Raw genomic sequence first — 27621 nt, 5'->3', positions numbered from 1 at the left:
TTTAGTATATATTAAGTAAAGATTTCAACAGTTTGCCCCCACATAGCAACACAAAGTGAGAAAATACTGTTGGAGTACTAGTTACAGCATTAAATAACAGTGTACAGCACATTAAAGACAGAGATCCTACATATTTTTAAAAAATTGTTTAATTTTCTATGCAATTTCCAATTTAACACCAGGTTTTTTTTTTTTTTTTTTTTTTTTTCCATTTTCAATTATCTTTATATACAGAAGATCGATTCCCTTGGCAACTCATGACTAGAGCCTAGGGAGATTACTGACGCCATAAACAAGAGTGTCAAATTGTTAAATCAACAACAGGAGTCACTGTGTACTTATGTCTCATGTGGGATCTGTCTTTAATGTGTTGTCCAATGTGAAGTGATGCTATAACTAGCACTGAAACAGTATTTTTACACTTTGTGTTTCTGTGTGGGTGCAAACTGATGAAATCTTTACTTAGTATATACTGAATCGAGTTTGTTTGTTTGTTTGTTTTTTAAAGATTTTATTCATTTATTTGAGAGGCAGAGTTACAGAGAGAGGTCTTCCACCCTCTGGTTCACTCCCCAAATGGCCACAGCTGGGCCGATCTATAGCCAGGAGCCAGGCAGGAGCTTCTGAGTCTCCCATGCGAGTGCAGGGCCCAAGGACTTGGGCCATCTTCTACTGCTTTCCCAGACCATAGCAGAGAGCTGGATCAGAGGAGGAGCAGCCGGGACTAGAACAGTGCCCATATGTGATGCTGGCGCCACAGGCTGAGGATTAACCTACAGCGTCACAGCACCGCCCCCACAAATGCGTGCTAAAAGTAAGGAGCGGCAAGTTAGACGGGTAAACCAGTCCTTTTTTTTTTCTTCTTACCCAGCCTCTTCTGCGGTCTCAGTAAAGGAGGTGGTTTGGAGGAAAAGCCAACCGTGAAGGTGGAGGAGTGTCTTTATCATTTAAATCATTCCTAGCGTCTGTCTTTAGTTCAGCTGATATTCTCTTCGCCGACCACCTTTGCATCCGAATAGGTTGGCGCGGCTGGAATGTGACAAAGCCGAGTGTACCTAAAGATACCGGCTAGAGGTTCAGCGTGTCCTCAGCCGCCGCCGTCCTGTGTCCGCCCAAGATGGGAACCAATAAAGTTGGGCTTGTTCAAAAGGGTCCTCGCCATCCAGGGGCTGTTGGACAAGCCTGCAAAACAAGTCATCTAGAAACTCTTCCACGTTTTCAATTTTTCTCTTTCTCCCAGGTAGCTGTTTTTTTTCTTCACACTCAGTATTTGTTTCCGTGAAGAGAATGGCGCGGGCTTTGGGCGGGGCGCAGCCGGGATATGGCTGCCCAGGCGATCGCGGCGGGCAGCCTGAAGAAGGCCCCCTGTGCTCGTGGAGCGGAAGGTCTGGGCTCCGGTCTCAGAGACAGCCACGATGAAACCTAGACCTGCAGGTTTCGTGGATAATAAGCTCAAGCACCGCGTTATCCAGGTGTGTATTCTGCCCGGCTCGGTCTTGCAGTGGTCTCCGGCCGCTGCCCTGGGGCGTCAGCTGGCCGGTTTTCGGACAGCTCCCTGCCTACCCCACGTAGTCTCCTGCCCAACCAGGCTTTCGGCGTGGGTCTGTTGACAACTCCACTGCCTTCTCCGGTGGTACGGGGCCTTCTCGCTCTACCCTGGGGCGGAGTCGCCCGGCTCGGGTCTCCAGGATGATGTCTTAAGGGGAGTGGTGTGACTTCGGCTTTGAGCCACAGCCTTCCTACATTCTTAAAATAGGACGGAAACATTCTTCAGACGCCCGCGTTGTGCGAGCCCCTTTGTGGGGCTCATAAAGAAAAAGTTAATTTCCGCCCTCGAGGAGCCTGAGTCAGACTAGGAAGCACAGAAGGAAGTAACGGGTTGTGATTGTGTTAGATTCTTTTTATACGTTTTACGGTTATTTTTATCTATTTGGCACAGAGAGACAGACAGATGCATCTTCCATTCTGTACTTCACTCCCCAAGTCCTCAACGGCCAGAGTCTGGATAGGCCGAAGCGAGGAGCCAGGAACTCCATCCTAAGTCTCCTTTGTGGGTAGCAGGTGCCAAGCCCAGGAGCCATCTGATGTCTCCCTGGATGCGTTAGCAGGAAGCTGAGGGAAGCAGAACTGGCACCCTGGCGTAGGCCGCTGGTGTTGCAGGTGGGATCCTAGCCCACTGTGCCACAGCGGTGCTCCTGTGTTAGGTTCTTTACCAATGGTTTCTCACTCTCAAAACCATCAACGGAAAGCGGTGTTTAATCTTTAAAAAAAAGCAGCAGTTGTGTGGCATCTGCCTTGGACTGGTATAGTCAGTAAGCCGCCTGAGTTAAAACAAGGGAAGAGATTTTTCTTCACATATTGTCCTTGTTTTTCTTTTAACTCACCTGCTACTTTCCCACTCTTTGGTCGGTCCCTTTCCCCTTACCTGTACTTGTTAGAAGCCCCTGAGTCTCAGTCCTCTGAACTTCCCTTATGTTCTCTTTCCTCCTCCTCCTCCCTTCCATGCTTCTAGATGACCTCATCTGGTATGAACCTTTAAATACTACATATATCTCCACGACTCCTAAATTTATGTCTCCAGACCTGATTTTACTTTGAATTCAGTGTTGATGGATGCAGCTTCCAAGTTCACACTGTCTCTTGGGTGTTTCAGCCATCTCCAGCTTCACCTGGCCAAACCAAACTTTTGATAGGTTTCCCCTCCAAACTCTTAACTTCAAACTTAGTGTCCTGTACGTCATCACTATTCATCCTGTTATTAAGAATCATGCTGTTTGCTTTTTCTCACAACCTGTATTCAGTCCATCAACAATCTGGTTGACTTTACCTTCAAAATACAAATCTTGGGGCCAGCATTGTGGTGTAGCAGGTAAAGCTGCCTGGGACACAGTCACCCCATGTGGGGCCTGAGTTGTGTCCCAGCTGCTTCACTGCTTGTCCAGCTCCCTGCTAATAGCCTGGGAAAAGCAGCAGAGGATGGCCCAAGTGCTTGGGCCCTTACCGCCCACGTGGAAGACCTGGATGAAGCTCCTGGGACCTGGCTTTGACCTGGTCCAGTGCTGGCCGTTGGGGCCATCTGGGGAGTGAACCAACAAATGGAAGATCTCTATCTCTTTCTCTTCCCCTCTCTGTAACTCTGACTCTCAAATAAATAAGTCTGACTGTTTTATTCTGCCTCTCTGGCTTTAAATAAAGTCATTACGTATTCTCTCGTCTTTTTTTTTTTTTTTTTTTTTTTTAAGATTTATTTTATTTGAAAGACAGAGTTACAGAGAGAAGTAGAGCCAGAGGCAGAGAGGTCTTCTATCTGCCAGTTCACTCCCTAAATGACTGCATTGGCCACAGCTGAGCTGATCCGAAGCCAGGACCCAGGAGCTTCCTCCGGGTCTTCCCACAAGGGTGCAGGGGCCCAAGAACTTGGGCCATCTTCTACTGCTTTCCTAAGCCATAGCAGAGAGCTGGATTGGAAGTAGAGCAGCTGGGACTTGAACCAGCGCCCATATGGGATGCTGGCACTGCAGGCTGGAGCTTTAACCCACTGTGCCACAGTGCTGCCCCCCCCCCCCCCCCTTAAAAAAGATTTATTGATTTGTAAAGCAGAGTTATAGAGAGAGGAAGAGAGCGAGAGATCCTTCACCTGCTGGTTCACTCCCCCCCCTGAGGTTGGGCCAGGCTAAAGCCAAAAGCCTGGCATTTCACCTGGGTCTTCCATGCCAGTGGCAGGGGCCCAAGAATTTGGGCCATTCTCCATTGTGTTCCCAAGCACATTAGCAGGGAAATGGATCGGAAGCTGAGCAGCTGGGACTCCAACCAGCCCTCATAAGGGATTCTGACATCCCAGATGGCCGCTTAACCCACACCACAATGCCTATCCCCATAGCTTTCACTTTGGGTCATTACAAAAAGTAATAGGTTTTTGTGGTTTAAGATAAAAGGGACAGAGAAGATCATAATATAAAAAGAATGAATTCCTCTTATCTGTACTTCTCCAATAGTAATCATGGAGAGTTTCTGTTACAGCTTTTAAAAATTTAAAAAAATTTTTAATTTCTTAAACTTTTAAAAAAGTGTGCATAAACTTTTTTAAAAATCACAGACTGCCGACGCCGCAGCTCAATAGGCTAATCCTCCACCTGCGGCGCCGGCACACCGGGTTCTAGAGCCGGTCGGGGCGCAGGATTCTGTCCCAGTTGCCCCTCTTCCAGGCCAGCTCTCTGCTGTGGCCCAGGAAGGCAGTGGAAGATGGCCCAAGTGCTTGGGCCCTGCACCTGCATGGGAGACCAGGAGAAGCACCTGGCTCCTGGCTTCGGATCATCGTGGTGCGCAGGCCACGGCGCGCCGGCTGCAGGTGCCATTGGAGGGTGAACCAACGGTAAAGGAAGACCTCTCTCTCTCTCTCTCTCTCTCTAACTCTGCCTGTCAAAAAAAAAAGAAAAAAATCACAGACTTCATTTGTTCTTCTGCTTGCTTTTTTCACTTAGCAGTTCATTTTACACATCTTCCCACAAGTCATAACCTTCAGCTCCTTTTAAGTAATATATTAGGTATCTTGCTGCATAGCAGTCATGCTAAAATTTAGCAGATTAAAGTGGATTTCTTCCTGTTGTCATCAAGGAGCATTTTGACTTGTAGCAAGTATAAGATACATTTGGTATATAAAATTTGTATATAAAATACAATTGGCATATTTTAAAATTAACTGTAGAGGGCTAGCATTGTGGCACAGTGGATAAAAACTACTGCTTGTAATGCTGGCATCCCATATCAGAGCACTTGTTCAACTTATGGCTGCTCTGCTTACCTTCAGCTCCCTGCTAGTTTGCCTGGGAAAGCAGCGAAAGGTGACTCAAGTGTTTGGGCCCCTGTTACCCACGTGGGAGAGATGAGGATAAAGTTGCTAGTTCCTAGCTCCTGGCTTCAGCCTGGCCCAACCCTGACTGTTGCAGACATTGAGTAGTGAACCAGTGGATGAAACATCTCTGTCTGTCATTCTGTCTTTCAAATAAATAAGTTTTTTTTTTTTTTTTTTTTTTTTTTTTGACGGGCAGAGTGGACAGTGAGAGAGAGAGACAGAGAGAAAGGTCTTCCTTTTGCCGTTGGTTCACCTTCCAATGGCCGCCGCGGTTGGCACGCTGCAGCCGGCGCACTGCGCTGATCCGATGGCAGGAGCCAGGTGTTTATCCTGGTCTCCCATGGGGTGCAGGGCCCAAGCACTTGGGCCATCCTCCACTGCACTCCCTGGCCACAGCAGAGAGCTGGCCTGGAAGAGGGGCAACCGGGACAGAATCCGGTGCCCCAACCGGCACTAGAACCCGGTGTGCTGGCGCCGCAAGGTGGAGGATTAGCCTAGTGAGCCGCGGCGCTGGCCATTATTTTTTTTAAAGATTTATTTGAAAGGCAGATATACTGAGAGAAGGAGAGAAGGAGAGAGAGAGAGAGAGAGATCTTCCATCATTTGCTCACTCCCCAAATGGCTACAATGGCCAGGGTGGGCCATGCTGAACCCAGGAGGGTTTCTCCATCTCCCACAAGCAAGTAAGGCCTCGTTTACACTTCCTTACCTGTAAAATGAGGATAGTGGTATCTCCTTGAGCGTTGAAAGAGATAATGTGTGAAAGGCTCCTAAGCAAGTGCCTAGCACAGAGGTTCCCAAACTTTTTGGTTCACACGACCCTTAGTTTCTCAATTTTTTCATGGTATTCCTAGTCCAAATGCAGTATCTGATAGGTCTGCTTGCTAAGTAGTTAGGTTCAGGCAGCTTCATAAGTAATTGGTCCAGATAACTTAGTAGCTGTTTGAAAAGTAAATACAGAAATCAATGGAAAATTTATATATTTGTATTTCATCCATTAATAATCATACTTATTTACTAATGGGATATGTATGCCTGTGGGACACTTTGTAAATCCTCAGACTGTAGAATCAGATTGTAGCTTGCCACTCTGATTTCTTATTCTACATTGATTTCTGCATGATATTTGCTTTTTATCACAACAGTCTCTGAAAACCTACTTTTGCAAAGATATGACATAATCAAAAAAGATTTAATGGTGAAACTGAATTACATCAAGCTATTAGTTCCTGCAGTGTCTGGCAGATGTCTGATGTCACTCTGTTCTCTCCATTATAGTGTACCATGGTGCGCTGGTTATTTTACTGCTGTGTTCTGGGAATGTTTGGGAAGCTAGGATATAGTAAGCCCTCACTATCCTACAGCTATTCTTGTTAATGTTGTTGCTATTATTATCATTATTATTATTACTGCATTTTCATGGTGATTAATAGTGCTAATGAAATTCTGATTCCAGGCATAACAGTTATTTGGTGATTTTTATTATGTTTCTGGTATGTTTTATTAATGAAGAGTTTACATTAAAGCAGAGTATGATTGAATGTTTCTCTTTTTTGTTGTTGTTGTTTAAAGCCACTAAGCTAGCGATGCTTAGTATTTGATATTTGTCACATATTCTGTTTTAGTACCTCACCAGTAACAGATGTGGCAAATATGTGGACACTGAAGTCTTAGCATCTGATCTGCAAAGAATGTACAGGTAAAGAACTGTGGTTTCCAAATTACTGCTTTTTATCTGCCCTTGATTTTTCTTTTTAAAGATTTTTCTTACTTATTTGGAAGGCAGAGTTATGTGTGGAACTGGGAAATAGCAGGGGGCGGGGGGAGAGAGAGAGAGAGATCTCCCAACCTCAGGTTCACTCCCAAAATAGCCACATCTGCCAGTGCTAGTGCAGGCCAAAGCCAGGAGCCCAGGATTCCATCTGGGTCTCCCACATGGGTGGCGTGAGCCCAAGTGCTTGGGCCATTTTCCACTGCTTTCCCAGGTACTTTAGCAGGAGCTGAATCAGAAGCAGAACAACTGGGACTCAAACTGGTGATCATATGGGATGCCGGCCTTGTAGGTGGGGTGTAACTCACTGTATTACAACACTGGCCCTTCCTGTGCCTTTTTTTCTTTCTTTCTTTTTTCAGGTAGAGTTATAGATCCTGAGAGAGAAAGACGGAGAGAAAGGTCTTCCTTCCGTTGGTTCACCCCCAAAATGGCCGCTACAGCTGGTGCTGTGCGGATCCGAAGCCAGGAGCTGGGTGCTTCCTCCCAGTCTCCCATGCGGGTGCAGGGACCCAAGCACTTGGGCCATCCTCCACTGCACTCCCGGGCCATAGCAGAGAGCTGGACTGGAAGAGGGGCAGCCAGGACTAGAACCTGGCGCCCATATGGGATGCTGGCGCCGCAGGCGGAGGATTAACCAAGTGAGCCACGGCGCCGGCCCCCTTCCTGTACCTTTTTAAAAGTTTCCATCCTGCTTAAAATTCCGGTTGATATCGACAGCTGCTGACTTCAGTTGACTTGGAACTCAGTTTAGGTATACAGTATTCACCAAGCAGCTGTTAATATGTAACGAGCTCTCTGTTTTACTATGAGGAATGACTACTTCTTATCTTAAGTACTTCACAGTCTGGTCAGGAGATAGATGAGCTATTATTTACACTCCTGCTTCCTTAAATTTTGAAATATCAGGCTGACATTATGGCACAGCAGGTTAAGCCACAGCCTAGGACGTAGGTATTCGATATGAGCACCAGTTCAAATTCCAGCTGCTCCACTTCTGATCCAGCTTCTTGCTAATGCGCCTTGGAAGGCAGCAGAAGATGGCCAAGTACTTAGGTCCTTGCACCCACATGGGAGACCCTGATGGAGGCTCCTAGCTTCAGCCTAGCCCCCGCCCCAGTCATTGTGGCCATTTAGGGAGTGAACCAGCGAATGGAAGATATATTCTCTCTCTCTTCCCTTCTCTTCTCTGTAACTATGTCTTTTAAATAAATAAATAAAAATGTTTAAAAAAAGAGAGAAAGATCTATTGATTGATATGAATGGCTTGAATCACAAAACATTTTCACTGGGGTGACTAGGCAACAGCAGGATTGGTTTCTTAGGACGTTTCTTTCCTTGGCCTGAAGGTGGCTGTCTTCTCTTTGTCTTTAAACAGTTTTTCCTCTGTGTACCTGTCAGTGTCCTAATCTCTATAAGCACACCTATCTATGAGTTATATCAGCTTAGAGCCCTCCCTATGACCTCATTTTACCTTAATGACCTCCAAAACTCCTGTTTCCTAATAGAGTTATTTTCTAAGGGTCTGGGGATGAGGACTTAAGCACCTGAGTTTGAAGGAGCTACAGTTCAGTCCATCTCATTCTGTCCTCTGGCTCACCCAAAATTCATGTCCTCCTTACACACAGATACTTTCCTTCCATTCCTGTAACCCCAAAAGTCTGAACTCATCTCAGCAGCAACTCTGAGTTCAAAATTTCATTGAGCTCTCATCCAGGTCAGGTATAGGTGAGACTCAAGGTATGATTCAACCTGTGGCATAACTCCCCTCCAGCTGTGAGCCTATGAAACCAGGTAACAAGTTGTCTGCTTCCGAAGGACAGGCATAGATAGGTGGTGGAACAGGCATAGATAGATGTGCTATTCCAAATGGGGGGATTTGGAAAGAAAAAAGTCCAGGCACAAGCAAGTTCATAGCTAGCAGAGAAAATTCCATTTGATTTTTTTTTTTTTTTTTTTTTTTGACAAGCAGAGTTAGACAGTGAGAGAGACAGAGAGAAAGGTCAACCTTCCGTTGGTTCACTCCCCAAATGGCCACTTCGACCGGCGATACGCTGATCCGAAGCCAGGAGCCAGGTGCTTCCTCCTGGTCTCCCATGCCGGTGCAGGGGCCTAAGCACTTGGGCCATCCTTCACTGCCTTCCCAGACCACAGCAGAAAGCTGGACTGGAAGAAGAGCAACCAGGAATAGAACCTGGCGCCCATATGGGATGCTGGCGCTGCAGGCGGAGGATTAGCCCAGTGAGTGAGCCACGGAGTCGGCCCCCTTTTTTTTGTTGTTGTTGTCCATTTGATTTTACGGATGGAAAATAATCCTCTTTGGCTTGATGCTCTGTGCTCAGGGCTCTGTAGGGTAGAGGCGCTGCCCTCTGCAACCTAGGGGGAGACAATGCAGCCCCTGGACCTGTGCCCTCTGGGCCTGTGGTGACGATTGCAGCCCTGCTGACTTCAGAGCCTCCTTCAGGGTCACGTTTTCCTTTTTCTTAAAGGATAATGCATATTTATACCTTAATAGTTCTATTGACCTTATCCTATAGAGTTCTATAATTCCAACAGCTTCCTTATTTTTGTCCCGTCTCCTTCAGACCAAGTTAGCAGTTTCCTGTTGTTATCACCCCATCTTTTCCCCCTGGTTTCTGCTCAAACAGCTGATTAGATTTGCAAGTCATTCATCTGTGATCATTTGGTAAGTTATTGTCCAGCCACAGCTCTGATGTTCTCTCCAGAACATGCTTCCTCATTTTTGTGTTATGGATAACCTGAGAATTTTCCAAACCCTCTAGTTCTCTTTCCTTTTTGCTTGATAATTCCTCCTTGATTTTTCCTACTACATAACCACAATGGCACCTAAATTACTTTTTAAACATTATTTATTTATTCATTTTATGTTTTTGAAAGGCAGAGTGACAGAGAGAGAGAGATCTCCTATCTGTTCATTTACTCCCAAATAAGCCAGGAGCTGGGAACTCAATCTGGGTCTCCCATTGTGGGTGTTAAGAGCCCAGTTTTTGGAGCCATCACCACGGTCCCCAGATTTGCATTGGCTGGAAGCTAGAGTTGGGAATTGGAACTAGGTCTTAAATCCAGGGACTTCAATGTGGGACGGGGGTCTGCAACTGACAGCTTAACTCCTAGGCCAAACACCTGTCTCTCACTTGAATTTAATAATAAGGGAACAAGTTAAATCTAGGGACCTGCATTGTGGTGCAGTAGATTGAGCTACCTGACACCTATAATGCTGGCATCCTGTATCAGAGTACTAGTGTGAGTCCTGGCTGCTCTGCCTCCAGTCCAGCTCCCTCCTAATGCACCTGGGAAAGCAGTGGAAGATGGCTCAAGGACTTGGACTCCTGCCACCCATGTGGGAGATCTAGAAGGAATTTCAGGTTCCTGGCTTCAGTCTGGCCCAGCCCTGGTCATTGCAACCATTTGGGGAGTTAACCAGCAGATGTAAGCGTGATCATTCTCGCTTATGCATGTGCTGTCTTTCTGTCACTGGGCCTTTCAAATAAATAAAATAAATCTTATAAATAAATTTTATAAATCAGCTGACCCATACCTTTCTGAAATGTCAATGTTACATACGCAAAAGGTAGAAATATGCTATAAATTAAAGAAGTAGGGGCCGGTCCTGTCGTGTAGTGAGTAAGCTGCCGCCTGCAGTGCCGGCATCTCATATGGGCGCTGGTTCTAGTTCTGGCTGCTCCTCTTCCGATCCAGCTCTCTGCTATGGCCTGGGAAAGCAGAGAAAGATGGCCCAAGTCCTCTGGCTCCTGGCTTTGGATCGGCACAGCTCTGGCCATGGCGGCCAACTGGGGAATGAGTCAGACCTCTCTCTCTCTCTCTCTCTCTCTCTCTCTCTCTCTGCTTCTCCTCTCTCTGTGTAACTCTGACTTTCAAATAAATAAATCTTAAAAAAAAAAAAAGGAGTATAAGAGACATGACCACCAAGTAAATACATGAATCTTGACTAGATTCCAGATTAAAAAAAAAAATAGATCTAAGCATTTTGGGGGAATTGAGATAGTTTAATATTGATTATGTATTAAATAATATTTTATCCATATTAAATTTCTTGTGTGTGCTAATTGTGCTGTGGGTGTGGGTACCTTTCTTTTTGGTTGTTAAGAGTTATTTATTTATTCAAAAGGCAGAGTTACAGGAGAGGAAGAGAGAGCTTTATCTGCTGGGTTATTTCCCACATGGCTACAATGACTATCTGCTGGTTTATTTTCTAAATGGCTGAGCCACGCTGAGGCCAGGAGCCTAAAACTCCCATCCAGGTCTTCCGCATGGGTGATAGGGGCCCGAGCACTGGGGCCATCTTCTGCTTTCTCAGGTATATTAGCAGGGAGTTAGATGGAAGCGGAGCTGCTGGGATGTGAAGTGGTGTTCATGTGGGATCCCTGCATTGCATGCAGTGGCTTAACCAACTGTGCCACAACACGGGCTCTTAGATACCTATTTTTGTTTTTTTGATTTGTTTTGTTTTCCCACAGAGAAACACTTGAAAATATTTGAGGTGAAGTGTCTGTAACTTATTTTCAATTGACTCTGTCCCCAAAACTTCAAATAGGCTTGGGAAAATGAGAAAAATCAAGGGAAATCATAATAGTGAAAGTAGAAATTATTTGAAAATAGATATATGGCCTGTGTGACTGTAGTGGCCATAATTAATATTAAATAGTCATGCCAATGTTTATAATATTTAGATTGAGCTTAATGGAAAACTATTGTTCTTATTACTCTTTTCAGTATAGACTACGGGCGAAGAAAAAAAAATGCTTTTAGGATTCAGGTGGAAAAAGGTGAGTCTTTAACTGCTGCAGTTGACTTTCCGGTAAAGTTATAAACAGATTGTTTTAGTTCATGGTATTTTTCTTTTCCATTCAGCCTTTAACATAATTGGCAATGAGAAGGAATTTAAGAATCTGACAGAATTAGAAGATGAACATAGAGCAAAAAGAGCAAGACGGGATGAAGAGGATAAGGAGTAAGTATTGCAACATGGGGATTTCTCCCTACAGCTTGTACCTAGTCACTTTACATTCCTACTCATAACCCTCTCTGGGCTCTTGCTTGTCAGCAGGACCTAGCATAGTACTTCCTGACCGTATTACTTCTCCAGATCTTTCCTTCAGCCATATTCAATGCCTGCTGTTTCCCAGAGGTAAAATTCTTTCTTCCATGAATGATTTTCTGCTGTTAGAGTGTTCATTTTCCTTTGTAAACTCCCACTCGGCTTTCAAGGGCCAGTTGAAATGCTAATTGCCTTTGTTAGGCCTTCTTAGACCCATGTTTTTTTGTTTTCTTAGTTCCAGTTCCAAGTCTTAGATGTTTATTTAATCCTTAAGATATGGCATTGAAATTATTTATTTGTTTGTATTACCAACAGAATTGTCTCATTATCTTTTTCTCTGCCCTAATATAACACCAGATATGTGAAAAGGTACAAATTAGTTTTGTTTTCTGAGGAATAGTACTGGGATGGGCCTAGCAGTGCACTTAGTTAAGCTGCTGCTTGGGATGCCCACATCCCATATGGAAGTGCCTTCTCCAGTCCTGGCCAGGTTGTTTCAATCCAGCTTCCTGGAAATGCTCTGCGGAGGTAGTAGCTCAGGTAGTTGGGCCCCTACCACCCATGTGAAGGACCTGATGGCATTCCTAGCTCCTGGATTAAGCCTAGCGCAGGCCTGGCTATTGTGGTCATTTGGGGGAGTGAACAGTATACAATTTATTCAGTTTTAACATATGTATCTCCTCATTAAACTCACCAAAGGTGAGATGCTCAACATTTCCAATAACCCCAAGTTTTCCTGTACCCTTTGTGATTCATTTCTTTCCCCTACCACATTTCCAAGCAGCCTCTGGTTTGTTTTCTGTTGCTGTTTGAGTTTTATATAAATGGAGTCATGTAGTATGTACTTTTAAAATCTGGATTAATTTTGGTTTTGAGATTTGTATGTACTAGTAGTTCAGTGCATTCAATTGATGAGTCTGATGGCCAAGCCACAATTTTTTAGCCATTTATGGCAGATAGACAAAAAGTTTTGTTCTACTACAAATAAAGCTGCTGTGAACATTTATGTCTGGGTTTTTGTTTTTCTTCTTGTTCTTTTAAAAAGATTTATTTATGGCCGGCGCCGCGGCTCAATAGGCTAATCCTCCGCCTTGCGGCGCCGGCACACTGGGTTCTAGTCCCGGTCGGGGAGCCGGATTCTGTCCCGGTTGCCCCTCTTCCAGGCCAGCTCTCTGCTGTGGCCAGGGAGTGCAGTGGAGGATGGCCCAAGTGCTTGGTAAATACTTAGAAAAGAAATATACTTGGATCAAATGTTAGATGCATATTTAACTTTAGAAGAAATTGCCGAACAAGTTAATTTGCCCACATTGCCTAAGTGTACTGTTTTGCTTTCATGCTAGCAATTTATGAGAATCCCACTTGTTCCACTTTTTGCCATCTTTTCTTTTTTTAATTTTTTTTTTTTTCCTTTGGACAGGCAGAGTGGATAGTGAGAGAGAGAGAGAGAGAGAGAGAGAAAGGTCTTCCTTTTTGCCGTTGGTTCACCCTCCAATGGCTGCTGCGGCCGGCGCATCTCGCTGATTACATAGAGAAGGAGAGGCAGAGAAAAGAGAGAGAGGTCTTCTATCCTCTGGTTTACTCCCCATTGGGCCACAACAGCCGGAGCTGCGGTCATCTGAAGCCAGGAGCCAGGAGCTTCTTCCCGGTCTCCCACATGGGTGTAGGGGCCCAAGAGGCTGTCGTCTACTACTTTCCCAGGCCACAGCAGAGAGCTGGTTTGGAAGTGGAGCAGGGACTCGAACTGGCACCTATATGGGATGCCAGCACTGCAGTTAGCCGCTTTACCCACTATGCCACAGAGCCAGCCCCCCCCCATTTTTTTTTTTTTTTTAAGATTTATTTATTTATTTATTTGAAAGTCACAGTTACACAGAGAGAGGAGAGGCGAGAGAGAGAGAGAGAGATAGAGGTCTTCTATCCTATGGTTCACTCCCCAGATGGCCGCAGGGGCTGGAGCCGTGCCTGTCTGAAGCTGGGAGCCAGGAACCTCCTGCAGGTCTCCCACGCAGTTGCCGGGGCCCAAGGATTTGGGCCATTTCTTCTGCTTTCCCAGGCTATAGCAGACAGCTGGATGGGAAAAGGAGCATCCGGGGCTAGAACCCGCATCTGTATGGGATGCTGGCGCTTCAGGCCAGAGCGTTAACCCGCTGCTCTACAGCACCGGACCTGCCATGTTTTCTTTAATTTTACACTCTCACTGTAACTGGGATGCTTGCTGCAGTCTGGTTTTTTTTTTTTTTTTTTTTTTTTTTTTTTTAATTTATTTATTTAAAAGACATAGTTACAGAGAGGTGGAGGCAGAGAGAGAGAGAGAAAGAGAGGTCTTCTGTCTGCTGGTTTACTCCCCAAATGGCCGCAGTGGCCGGAGCTGGGCCGATCAAAAGCCAGGAGCCAAGAGCTTCTTCCTGGTCTCTCACATGGGTGCCAGGGCCCAAGGACTTGGGCCATCTTCTACTGCTTTCCCAGTGCAGTTTTATAGATGCTCTGTATCAGATTGAGGAATTTTCCTAATATTCCTAGGTACTTGAGAGTTTTTACCATAAACAATTATTACTTAAATGCTTTTCTGCATCTGTTGAAAATCTTTCTCTGGCTCTTCCCCATTAATCTGTTAATTTGGTGAATTATAGTGATTTTCAGTGTTAAGGCAGTGTTGCATTCCTGTGATGTACCCTACTTGATCCTGATGTATTATCCTTTTTACATATTGTTGGATTCAGTTTGCTATCATGGTACGGTGAAATAGGCTACTCCAAATATATTTCTTTGACACATTTACAGTTGGCTTTTCAGAGAAACTGCAGACCTCAGCAGACACAGGATTACTTGTAAATCCCTGTCCTTTTGTAAAGGAAATTTATGTTAATATTAAAGTTATATTATAATTTTATAGATTTACATTTAATTAATTTAAATATTATATAAATTTATATTGGTATTTATATTAACAATATTAGTAAGTAGTGAATACAGTCACAGGCTTTTCTATCTCATACCCCCCTTTCTGCCTAGGAAAAGCCTTTTTCAATGGAAAACGATACGGGGTCTCTGATTCCAGAATGAGAGAGAGATATATGTCCACAGGTGGCTGTTTCCTGGGGGATGGTGGTGGAATGGGGAGATATTCCCAGAGGTGACTGTGTTTCCTGGCGGGCTCCATGTGCATAACAAGACAACCCTTGCTTGCTCACTGTGAACTTCCCTCTGGCCTTCCATAGCCTTTGCCAGTTCACTGCCTCCCACAAGCCCAAGCCCCTATCTTTCTGTTTAGCTCTAAGTCTGTAAGGTGCAGCCATCTTCCACCTTTGAGTCTCATACAGAATGTGTGTGGATTCTATATGGAATTCATGTTAGCTTGGAGCCTTTTTATGAAGAATTTTGGTAAATTTTACTTTTGCTAGGAGTCTTCTTTTTATGAAGAATTTTGATAAATTTTACTTTTGCTAGATCATGAAAAAGTAGAATTGAAATAAATTTATTTTGGCATACAAATGTTTTTTGAAATTTATGCGTAGTTTTTTGTAAATATTTTCCACGAAGTTTTCAAGAGCTCTGCCATATGCCTCCTCTGTATATAATTTTCTTTCTTTCTTTCTTTCTTTTTTTTTTTTTTTTTTTTTGACAGAGTGGATAGTGAGAGAAAGAGACAGACAGAAAGGTCTTCCTTTTTGCCGTTGGTTCACCCTCCAATGGCCGCTGCGGCCGGCACATCTCACTGATCCAAAGCCAGGAGCCAGGTGCTTCTCCTGGTCTCCCATGCAGGTGCAGGGCCCAAGGACCTGGGCCATCCTCCACTGCCTTCCCGGGCCACAGAGAGCTAGACTGGAAGAGGAGCAACCAGGACAGAATCCGGCATCCCAACTGGGACTAGAACTCCGCTGCAGGCGGAGGATTAGTCTAGTGAGCTGTGGCACGGGCCATAAATTTTGTTTCTTAAAGTGCTTAATTATAGCTAGCTGAAATATTTCTTCTACCTGACTCTGGATGTGATGGAAATTTGTATCTTATTATTATTTATTACTAGGACAAAGGTAGCCATAACTTATTAAGCTTTTACTATGTTGTAGGAGTTTTGTAAATATTCATTTAATCCTTAAGTAACTCTTTGAGATAGACATTATTTATTATGTCCATTTTATAGAAAAGAAAGCTGATACCCAGAGACATAAAATATGAGGTCTTCAGAACATGCATGAAAAGTGGTTATCGTGAAAAAGTTGTGCATAGATTTTTAAAAAGCATTTTTGCACCAGAGTAAACTTTATCTTTATTTCCATTTTTCCATGGACTTTTTGAAGTTCCCTCATGGACACCGATAACTGGTTAAGCTGGTTTTGAAGTCTCATCTCTCTGATTCTGAACTTGGAATCTTTACTCCCATAATATTTTACCTTGGTATATTTACTTGTTTGGAGTAATTTTTTCGGATGTGAGAGTAAAACCTTTCAAACATTTTTCCCTCTTTTCGCTGAGGTATACTGAAAGCTATTCTGATGATGATTCAGATATGGAAGATTACACAGATTTACAGGTAAGCGGCGTTTAATGGGCAGCCTCTGTTTATTTTTAATCATTATGATCCCTCCTTAGAAAAAAAGTCGATAAGGAATAGAATAAGAAATACTGGGCATCTTATAAATGAGCACTTGTGTACAATGTTGATGTTGGATTAGTCATCCTCTTAGTATTTGTGTTGGTGTTAGTTATACAAGAAAAATGGGAAGAAGAAAAAACCAGAAATTAGGGCAGACAGGAGTGGTAAGGGGAATTAATAGTAAAAATATAGAAAAGAATATATGAGAGAGGTTTCCCAAAAGCTGATGAAAAATATGTGTCATGAAAGAACTGTGTAGAGATTTAAAATGCTTATTCATTTGAAAGACAGAATGAGCAAGATCTTCCTTCTGTCTGCTGGTTCCCTCCCTAGAGAGCCTCAACAGGAGCCAGAAGCCAGAAACTCCATCCTGATTGTTCGTGTCAGTGGCAGGAACTTGTTCCGGATGCATTACAGGGAGCTCGATCTGAAATGGAGTAGTGGGAACTTGAATTGGCACTCCAATATCCATACCAATAAGGGATGCTGACATCCCAAGAAGTGGCTTAACTCACTGTTTCACAATACCTACCCCCAGTTTTTTTGTGCAAAAATAAACTTTTCTTTTAATTCCGTTATCCACAAACTTTTTGAAGTATTCTGTATTTCCACCAAGATGCTGGCATTCCTGAGGCATAATTACAAGGGAGTACGGGGTAATATGCCGTATTATTTAGTGTGCTCTCTATTTTTTCCCTTGATCAGTTTTGCTTTTATTAATATGTTGACAATGATACTATTATCTTTTTTTTAGACATTTATTTATTTATTTGAAAGTCAGAGTTATACAGAGAGGAGGAGAGGCAGAGAGAGAGAGAAAGTCTTCCATCCAATGGTTCACTCCCCAATTGGCCGCAACTGCCGGAGCTGTACCGATCCAGAGCCAGGAGCCAGGAGCCAGAAGCCAGGAGCCAAGAGCTTCTTCTGAGTCTGCATGTGGAGCAGCTGTGACTCAAACTTGTACCCATATGGGATGCTATCACTGCAGGTGGTGACTTTACCTGTTACGCCACAGTGCTGGCCCAATACTGTTACTTTTTTTTTTTTTTTTTTTTTTTAAGATTTTGTTTATTTGAGAAGTAGAGTTATAGACAGTGAGAGGGAGAGAGAGAAAAAGGTCCTCCCTCCGTTAGTTCACTCCCCAGATGGCCACAAAGGCTGGAGCTACGCGATCCAAAGCCAGGAGCCAGGTGCTTTTTCTGGGTCTCCCACATGGGTACAGGGGCCCAAGGACTTGGGCCATCTTCTACTACTTTCCCAGGCCACAGCAGAGAGCTAGTTTGGAAGTGGAGCAGGGACTTGAACCGGCGCATATAAGGGATGCCAGCACTGCAGGCAGTGGCTTTACCCACTGTGCCACAGTGCCGGCCCTGCCATATTTTCTTTAATTTTACACTCTCACTGTAATTAAGATGCTTGCTGCAGCCTTTTTTTAATTAATTTATTTGAAAGGCATAGTTAGAGAGAGGCAGAGGCAGAGAGAGAGAGAAAGAGAGGTCTTCTGTCTGCTGGTTTACTCTCCAAATGGCCGCAGTGGCCAAAGCTGGGCTGATCCAAACCCAGGAGCCAAGAACTTCTTCCCGGTCTCCCATGTGGGTACAAGGGCTCAAGCACTGGCCATCTTCTACCACTTTCCCAGGCTACAGCAGAGAGCTGGGTTGGAAGAGGAGCGCCCATATGGGATACCGGTGTAGGTGGAGGATTAACCCACTGTGCTACGGCGCCAGCCCCCTTTGAATTATGGAATAATAGTGACTCACTACCAGATTTTTTTTTTTTTTTTAAGATTTACTTATTTATTTGAAAGGCAGACTTAAAAGAGGGGCAGATGCAGAGAGAGAGAGAGAATCTTCCATCTGCTGGTTCACTCATTAGATGGCAACAGCTGCCAGAGCTGGGCTGATCAGAAGCCAGGAGCTTCCTCCAGGTCTCCATGTGGTTGCAGGGGCCCAAGCACTTGGGCCATCTTCTGCTGCATTCTCGGGCCAATAGCAGAGAGCTGGATTGGAAGTGGAGCAGCTGGGACTGGAACCAGTGCACATATGAGATGCCGGCAATGCAGGTAGCGGCTTTACCGCTACACCACGGCGCCAGTCCCTACCAGATCATTTTTAAGCTTTCTTCTGTTATACTTGTATTTTTAAAAAGCGGCTATGCTTATTTGATTGTATTTAATCACCAATGATGAATTGGCCCGCTCTTTAACTTGGAGTCATTGTAACGAGTACCATCTTTTTGAATAGTATATACTTGGATGTGGATCATCTTATTGTGGGCATCTATTCTGATTGGTTCTTTTTGAATAAGAGAAGTTGTTGGAAGCAAAATGTAGGCAATATAATGGTATAGGTGTTACAGCTCTCATGACTGCCTATTGAATCATGTTCCAATCATGTTTCTGCCAGTCAGCAAATCACATGAACAGTTCCCTGCTCTCTTTGTATCGGAAAGGAAATCCCGATTCTGTTTCAAATGTTCTCGAGACGGAGCAAAGAGAAACCACTGCTTCAGCACCAAGGATAACTTCCAAAACAGGCTCTATTCCTTTGAAGACCCCTGCCAGAGAGTCTGAGGGAGGATTGTTTATTGAAAAAACCCACGGTGGAAAGAAAGACCATTTTTTCTTGGACCTTTCAAATAAGAAAAGTAATCATAAGAAGCCATTATCTGAGATACAGGTATTTTTGTAGTGTAATTTTAGTAACCCTGTGTAGTTGGAGTACATTACAACCTTTTCATTAACTATCATGTGAAACAGATACTTTGTAAAAGACAATGGATCTTTGAAATGCAGTCACTCCCACCATCATTTTCATCCTAGTCTAAAAGCCTCTACACTTTCATTTCATTCTGTTGAAATAGCCTTCCTGTTGGAGTCTGTGTCCACTCTTTCCTCTAGTTTTCTCTTCACAGAGATCTCTTTTACAGGTTAAGTCAGGTCACTCTGTCTTTTTAAAACCCTCAGTGGCTTCATTCAGTTTCAGATCTGAAGATCTTGCAGTGGCCATTAAAGCCCTTTGTGATTGGATGTCCTACTGCCTCTTACATCCTACCTCCTACAAACCCCACCCCCATACCTCTTTGCTTCAGCCACAGTGGCCTCTTGATGTTTCTGATGCACACCCAGCACTCTTTCCTTTGGGGCATTAGCACTTGGACTTTCAGTCTGGAATGCTTCTCCAGATTCCTGTGGCTCACTCTTAAAACTTCCTCACATCTCTTTCCCTTTGTAATCTTTGCACAGATTTCCTGACTTGGAAAATAGCACATTATTAGATAGTCTCTGTTTTCTTACCATTATTTTTTCAAGCACTTAGTGTGTAATTATTTACTTGGGCTTTTTAAAAAAAATTTGTCTCTCTCTGCTAGAATGTACGTTGTACGTGAGCAAGGACTGTGCTTTTTATAAAATATATTCTTGGTTAAAATATGTCTGATGCATACTGGTCATCTGTTTGTTACTTGAACGAGCAATGCCTGATGAACTTCCTGAGATACACTTACTAGAGAAGAAACAATTTTGGATACATTATAGAGAGCTGATCATTTTTAGGAAGAAATGAGAATTGCTGTTCAAACAGCTACGTGGGTTATTTTCAATTCAAGATAACACCTTGAAGGGTCCTACATACATGGATATGCTATGAAAATATATACTGGGTTAAATAGTATAAACTATTAAATGAATTTCACATGTTTCTCTTTTTCCTTTTTTTTAAGCTTGACGACTAGAATATATAAAATTATCTAATATGAAATTACTTAGGTTGTATTTCTTCTGGACACTGCTGCCCTAATTAATTTCCAAGAACCAAACCCTCAGGTTTGGCAGAGCCTGTCCCCTTTCGAAATCAATGAGCCTTTCCACAAATGTTTGCTTGAGTCACCCATCTATGGAGAACATTTGTTACGATTGGCTAAAACTTGGCTGTTACGTTGATTTAATCTTATCTTTCAGCTCATGAATTATGACATATCAGATAAATACCACCTCTACGAAATATCAACTGTTTGGATTTAATGAGAAATAAATGATGAGTGTTAGTAACCTAGATTGATGGGCTAACAATTCAGAGAGCGCCAACCAGACAAACAAATCATTCATATACAAGGGAGGTTATGGTGGTCTATCCTACTATTGCAAATTCAGTGTTCTGGAAATGTGAGGAAGAGATTAAATGTAACCTGGAGATTTGGAAAAAGGAAGGTTCAAATGTTGGGAATCAAACTGAACTTTAAGGCTGTGGGGAAGAGGGCATCTCCTGCAAATAGCATTCTTGAGCAAAGAGGTTGGGAATAGATAACAAAAGTGAAAGTGTTAGGGCAGGAATGGATTTAAATTTTATAATGCCTATTTAAAAAATTTGTTGGCATTATAATTTTAAGCTTAGCATATTTAAATTTATTTTCTTTTCAGGATTCAAAAGATTCTTCTCTTCTGGAGAGAGATAAAAAAAGCAAAGGCAGGCTAAAGAGCAAAGGAAGCAAAAAGAAGAAAAAATATCTTCAGGAAGTAGACAGAAAAATAGAAGCTGTCCTCCAAAAGAAAGGTGACATGCAAAGTCTTGTGGTTGGCAGAGGCCTTGTTTGTTTTGAGAGGATCATTCTTTTGCAAGCTGTTTTGCTAGAAGAACTTTATTTGTACAGAAGTATTTATTGGGAATTTTTTCTGTATCTAATGGATTTGTGCTTACTTAAGGATCATTAAATATAATTATGAGCTTCTATTGAATCACCCATTTCTTTTACCTCCTTTTTTGTTCACCAGCCAAATCTAGGAAGCTGGAATTGCAGAACTCTACTGTGAAGTTTGAAGATGTTGGAGGCAATGATGCAACATTAAAAGTTTGTTCAGATTCAGAATTTTACCTCTAATATGTATATTGCTAATCAGCTATGCAAACAAAGTCTGCCTATTTGTTTCTAATGTGAATTCAGTATAGAAAAGGAGACTAGACACTAGTGAGGTGGGCAGACCTAAGCCATGCCCTGAAGGGTGTTTAATCACTTTAATTCATCACTTTATACCTGCTTTATAAGAAATATTGTTTGTTTGTTTTTTTAAGATTTATTTATTTATTTGAAAGTCAGAGTTAGATAGAGAAAGGAAGAGATGACCATGATCTTCCATCTACTGTTCACTCCCCAGGGCTGGGCCAAGCTGAGGCCAGGAGCTAGGAGCTTCTTCTTAGTCTCCCATGTGAGTTCAGGGGCCATCTTCTGCTGCTTTCCCAAGCATATTAGCTGGGAGCTGGAACAGAAGTGAAGCAGCTGGGTCTCGAACCAGTGCCCACATGGGATGCTGGTGTTGTGGGCAGTGGCTTCACCTGCTACACCACAGTGGGGGCCCCAGAAACATTGTTTCTATAAAACTGTTAAAAATAGCTACTGTTTTTGTTTCTGCTCTATTCCAGTTACCATGCTAATTACTTCGCATTGTGTATAAGGTAGATATTATAATAGGTTAGAAAATGGAAGCTCACAAAGGTTATTGGTGAAGTCACCCAGTAGATACCGGAGTATAGGATTCAAATTCAGGTCCATGTCTACAGCCTGTACTCTGCTGTGTTTTGCTGCTCCAAAGAATAGTACATTTCATTCTACTTTGGTTCGGCCTTAAGCTGTGAAGGATGTCTTCCACCTTTCCTTTCTTCCCTGCTAGGAAGTCTGCAAGATGCTCATACACATGCGGCACCCGGAGGTGTACCACCACCTGGGCGTCGTGCCCCCACGTGGAGTGCTCCTTCATGGGCCGCCTGGCTGTGGGAAGACACTGCTGGCACATGCAATTGCAGGGGTGAGTCTTGCTGACAGGCTATGTTTGTTGTTACTGTTTGTTTTTGCTTTTGCTTTTTTGGCACTTTAAACCAGACCCGGCATCTCAGAAGGAGAATATTGTCATTGAGAAGACTTCTTTCTTTGTTTCTTTCGTGCTATTTGTTAATTTTTTTAAAAGACTTTATTTATTTGAGAAGTAGAGTTACAGGCAGAGAGAAGGAGAGACAGAGAGAAAGGTCTTTCATCTGCTGGTTCACTTCCCAAATGGCCGCAAAGCTACCCCGATCCGAATTCAGGAGCCTAGAGCTTCTTTTGAGTCTCCCACATGGGTGCAAGGGCCCAAGGACTTGGGCCATCTTCTGCTTTTCCAGGCCATAGCAGGGAATTGGATCAGACAAGGAGCAGCTGGGACTTGAACTGGCGCCCATTTGGGATGCCGGTGCTGCAAGCAGAGGCTTAGCCTACTACACCACAGCGCTTGCCTCAATTTTTGAATTTTTTAAATGTGTACAATTATTATTTGTGTTATATATGTAAATGGGAAGTAAAATATTTCTGTAAACAGCCCCTTTGTAAAAAGTCTGCGATTTTTTTTTTTTTAAGATTTACTTATTTATTTGAAAGAGTTACACAGAGAGAGGAGAGGCAGAGAGAGAGAGAGATCTTCCATCCGGTGGTTCACTCCCCAATTGGCCACAACAGCCGGAACTGCACCGATCCAAATCCAGAAGCCAGGAGCTTCTTTGGGGTCTTCCACGTGGGTGCAGTGGCCCAAGGACTTGGGCCATCTTCTACTGCTTTCCCAGGCCATGGCAGAGAGCTGGATCAAAAGAGGAGCAGCCGGGACTATAACCAGTGCCCATATGGGATACTGGTGCTTCAGGCCAGGGCGTTAACCCGCTGTGCCTCAGTGCAAGCCCCAGAAGTCTGCATTTTAATTAACTTCCCTTTCCCTTAAAACCAGAGGTTCTTACAACAATAAGTACTAAAACTCAGGATAGTATTTTTAGAGGGCTAAATTTATTCAAGATAGCCAGCGTCATGTTCTTACACTTATTTTGTTAAAATATCCTTTCTAAATAATAATAATTGATACCTACTTGGCGAAATAAGAAATTAACAATCTTATTTTAGCCCTCTCGGTATTTTTCAGAAATTATATTAGTTGGTAAAATGCAAACTAAGTATAATTTCAGTTAGAAGAGTTATGTACTATCCCAATTAGTAACAGATCAGTGTTCTGTGAAAGAATATTATTTGTAAAGGGGAACTTGATTGGTTAGCCTCATTCTTGTTGCATAAATGTGGTTTTATTTATTTATTTTTTGACAGGCAGAGTTAGACAGAGAGAGAGACAGAGAGAAAGGTCATCCTTTTTGCCGTTGGTTCACCCTCCAATGGCCGGTGTGCTGTGGCCGCTCTGGTGCGCTGCGGCCAGTGCATTTCACTGATCCGAAGCCAGGAGCCAGGTGCTTCCCCTGGTCTCCCATGTGGGTGCAGGGCCCAAGCACTTGGGCCATCCTCCACTGCCTTCCCGGGCCACAGCAGAGAGCTGGCCTGGAGGAGGGGCAACCGGGACAGAACCGGTGCCCCGACTGGGACTAGAACCTGGTGTGCTGGCGCTGCAGGCGGAGGATTAGCCTATTGAGCCGCGGCGCTGGCCTAAATGTGTTGTGTGATGGCTTCTTGTTAGTCATAGGAATGTAATGGTGAGTAGCACAATGCTAGTTTTAGTATGAGAGAGTGGCATTAAACAGTTATACAAATAAATACATAGTCACAGTTGTAATAAATAAAAGAAGTGTATAGTGCTGTGTAGTATGTTAGGATACCCAAGTTAGTGTTAGGGTCATCCTGTTAGGGAAGTGAAGTTTCAAGATGGCTCGAAGAGTGGGGATTAGCCAGACTTCTTGCTATTTGTATTGATGCAACAGCAATAGTTTCTCTTCCTTTTCTTGAAGGATTTAAATAATTGGCTACCCTTGATTATAGGTAGAGAAATGCTTGCAAGGTATGTAGGAAAAATGCTGTCTACCAGATGAGTGACAGAATTGCTTGGCTTGGCCCCAAGGAGGGGGTGACATACCTCTTGAGATTCAAGACTCCATTCTACAGAGGTAACAATGAGATGGTGACATCTGTAAAGTGAAAACAGGCACAAAGTATTCCGTTAATGTATTTTTCTAAAGTCATGGATGTTTTTAAGATAGTGTCTTTTTGGGACAAACACAAAAGCATGAAATTTTTCTGGAAGTTACTTATTCTAAAAATTTCATTTTGAGAAGACTGAATAAGGAAAAAGGAAAGTTAAAACTTGATTTGTCCATTCTTTTCTGTATTTGTGCTCAGGAACTTAACTTGCCTATTCTGAAAGTGGCGGCCCCAGAGGTTGTGTCTGGCGTGTCTGGAGAGTCCGAGCAGAAGCTAAGAGAGCTGTTCACACAGGCCGTGGTGAGTCAGCCAGGAACAGGCGGGAGTCACGTGGTAGGAGCTTCTTTTAGGGGTTTTACCCCGTTTACTGGCCACTCTTTATAAACACAGTAATTTGCTCCATATGATGCCTAAAGATGTGGATTTATTTAATGATACAAACTGTTGGGTCAGTTATCTGTTTCATCTGAAATCAAACATAAATGTAATTGATGAGAAGTTCTTGGTTATCATATCCAGTGCATAGTTATTTTTGATAATATATTATCCTTGTGATATTTTCAGTCACTTTTACTTTCCTCAACTTAGGTTTGACCAACTTGCAAGCAATCTGAAAATTGTTCACGTTTAGGATTATATTATAAAAACAGCTGCAAAAATAATAAGATAAACTATTTGCATAATTAAAACTGTGAAAAGAAAATTCTTTTACTAGGAAGTATAGATTTGATTGTATTCTAGTTAAAATTCTTAAAAAATTGTTGTTCATGTATTAGAGAGCTCCTTTCTGCTAGTTCACTCCCCAAGTGCCCACAGTGACTAAGACTGGGCCACACTGAACCAGGGAGTTGGAAACTCAATCTGGATCTCCCATATGGATGGAAAGAACTCAATTACATGAGATATCACCTCTGCCTCCCAGGGTCTACATAAACAGGACACTGGAATTGACTTTCAGAACTGGGACTTGAACCCAAATACTCTAATGTAGGATATAGCATCTTAACTTCTAGCCCAAGTACCTGCCCTTAATTGTAATTTGTGTTGTTTAAATTTGGTTGTTTGAGACAGGAATATGATGTTTCTATCCAATTAAAGTTTTATCTTTAGGTGTAGGAGATGTGGTGCAGTGTGTTAAGCCACTGCTTGGAACACCCAAATCCCATAATCAGAGTTTTAGTTTGAGTCCTGGCTGCTTCACATTCCATCCAGCTACCTGCTGGTACATATTGGGAAACAGCATTAAGTTATAAAAGCAACTGTAAAAATGAAATAATAAGGGACCAGCACTGTGGCGTAGCAGGTTAAGCCACCATCTGCAGAGCTGGCATCCCATAAGCATGCTGGTTTGAGTACCGGCTACTCCACTTCCAATCCAGCTCCCTGCTAATACACCTTGGGAAAGCCCAAGAGCTTGGGCCTCCTTATCCACATGGGAGACCTGGAAGAATCTCCTGGCTCTTAGTTTCAAATGGGCCCAGTTCCAGCCATTGTAGCCATTTGGGGAGTGAACCAATGGATGGAAGATCTCTCTCTGTCTCTCCTTCTCTCTAACTCTTACCTTTCAAATACATAAATAAATCTTTAAAATAAAACAAAATGATAACATCCCCCCCCGTTGCTTTGTGTTTCAAGTAAATGAAAATAAATAGATAAGCATTTTTTTTAAAAAAATAAAGCATTATCTTTAGCATAGTATAGCGATTAAATATCTGTACTTTGCGCCAGCATTGTAGCATAGCGGGTTAAGCTGCTGCCTGCAGCGTCAGTATCCCATGCGGGGCAGGTTTGTGTTCAAAAACATGCTGACTCAGTTAAATTGGTCCTTGTGGTCAGAAGACAAATTGTAAATTTTGTGTCTGGTAACCATAATGGTTGAATAAACTTAAAAGAGACAAATGGCATCTTTATGTTGTTAGTTCTATCTTAAAATCTCTTGCTAAACGAGTACTGAACCAATGTTGTGCTAGACGATAGGTACTAGGTACTCAGTAAGTATGTAGTCTAGACGCATTGATTTCCCTGTTCCCTTCATCCTTAACAAATTAGAGAATAAAAGGTCAAATCAAATCAAGTGACTCTTTGTTGAAAACTGTGCATCTCTAAGGCCATATTCTGATGACCATCACTTTGTCTTCCCTTTTTTCTCATTTAGTTTTCCAGGTAACTGCCAAATATTAATTACTTGCTTCCTGAGACCATTGCTCTCTGTAGCTGTACTATTTTTAGTTTTATTTTTTAATTTTTATAGATTTATTTATTTATTTGAAAGTCAGAGTTACACAAAGAGAGAAGGAGAGGCATAGAGAGAGAGAAAGGTCTTCCATCTTTGGATCACTCCCCAGCTGGCCACAACTAGGTCTGGGCCAGGTTGAAGCCAAGAGCCAGGAACTTCATGCTGGTCTCCCATATGAGTGGCAGGGCCCCAGGCACTTGGGCCATTTTCCACTGCCTTCCCAGGCACATCAGCAAGGAGTTAGGTCAGAAGTGAAGCAGCTAGGACTCAGACTGGCACTTTGATATGGGACGTTGGCATAAGCAACACCTTAACTCATTATTCCAGGAGATGTTTGTCTACAGTTCTATGACATTAAGTACATTAACTTTTTTGTGTAACCATCCCCATCATCTATCTCCAAGGGTTTAACATCTCCCCAAGTGGGAGCTCTGTGTGTGTTAAGCAGTAACTGCATTCTTCTCTTTCCACAAATTCCTGCCAGCCACCATGTACTTGGTACCTCAGTGAATTCGGCTATTCCAGGTAGATGATCCTTATATCTTATTCTGTCTGAACCTTTCTAGTGTCTTTTTTTTTTTTTTTTTTTAAAGATTTATTTATTTATTTGAAAGGCTTAGTTAACGGAGAGAGAGGGAGAGAGATCATCCATCTGCTGATTAACTCCCCAAATGGCCTCAACAGCCAGGGCTGGGCCAGGCTGAAGACGTGAGCCAGAAGCATCATCCATGTCTCATGTAGGTGGAGGGGCCCAGGCACTTGGTCCATCCTTTGCTGCTTTCCCAGGTGTGTTAGCACAGAGCTGGATCAGAAGTGAAGCAGCCAAGACTCAATTGCATGCCCATATGGGATGCCTGTGCTGCTGGTGATATCTGAAACCTGCTGTGCCACAGCAAGGATCCCTATTGTTTATTTCTGGAAAAAAAGAAAAAGTACTAGAGATGATCAAGGCCCAGACTAATGTATTGGGACTTTACTATCCTTTATTCAATGTATTCTTTTTTTTTTTTTTAAGGTTTATTTGAAAGGCAGAGTTGCAGAGAGGGAGAGACAGAGAGAAAGGTCTTCCATCCATTGTTTCACTCCCCAGATGGCAGCAGCTGCCAGAGTTGGGCTTATCTGAAGCCAGGAGCCAGGAGCTTTTTCCAGGTCTCCCATA

At 43.1% G+C, this 27621-nt stretch overlaps 1 protein-coding gene across 3 annotated transcripts in view; it reads left to right on the top strand.

Moving 5' to 3' along the window:
* The first annotated feature begins 1364 nt into the window (after positions 1–1364).
* NVL (nuclear VCP like) overlaps positions 1365–27621 on the top strand; it is a 103523-nt gene continuing 77266 nt past the window's right edge. For 2 of the 3 annotated variants that reach the window (XM_062210448.1, XM_062210447.1), the window contains exons 1-10: positions 1365–1472; positions 6478–6551; positions 11379–11431; positions 11517–11616; positions 16177–16234; positions 18703–18975; positions 20715–20847; positions 21066–21142; positions 21960–22094; positions 24425–24526. In XM_062210448.1, coding sequence (XP_062066432.1) covers positions 1416–1472; positions 6478–6551; positions 11379–11431; positions 11517–11616; positions 16177–16234; positions 18703–18975; positions 20715–20847; positions 21066–21142; positions 21960–22094; positions 24425–24526 — 1062 coding nt within the window. In that variant the 5' untranslated portion in view covers positions 1365–1415. The remainder of the gene's footprint in view (positions 1473–6477; positions 6552–11378; positions 11432–11516; positions 11617–16176; positions 16235–18702; positions 18976–20714; positions 20848–21065; positions 21143–21959; positions 22095–24424; positions 24527–27621) is intronic. The other variant, XM_062210449.1, reaches the window with a different exon arrangement.

This window comes from Lepus europaeus, chromosome 14 (assembly GCF_033115175.1).
Source record: "Lepus europaeus isolate LE1 chromosome 14, mLepTim1.pri, whole genome shotgun sequence".
In the NCBI taxonomy this organism is placed as follows: domain Eukaryota; kingdom Metazoa; phylum Chordata; class Mammalia; order Lagomorpha; family Leporidae; genus Lepus; species Lepus europaeus.
The sequence above is the reverse complement of the archived record's forward strand: the minus strand, read 5'-3'. Positions and strand labels throughout refer to the sequence as shown.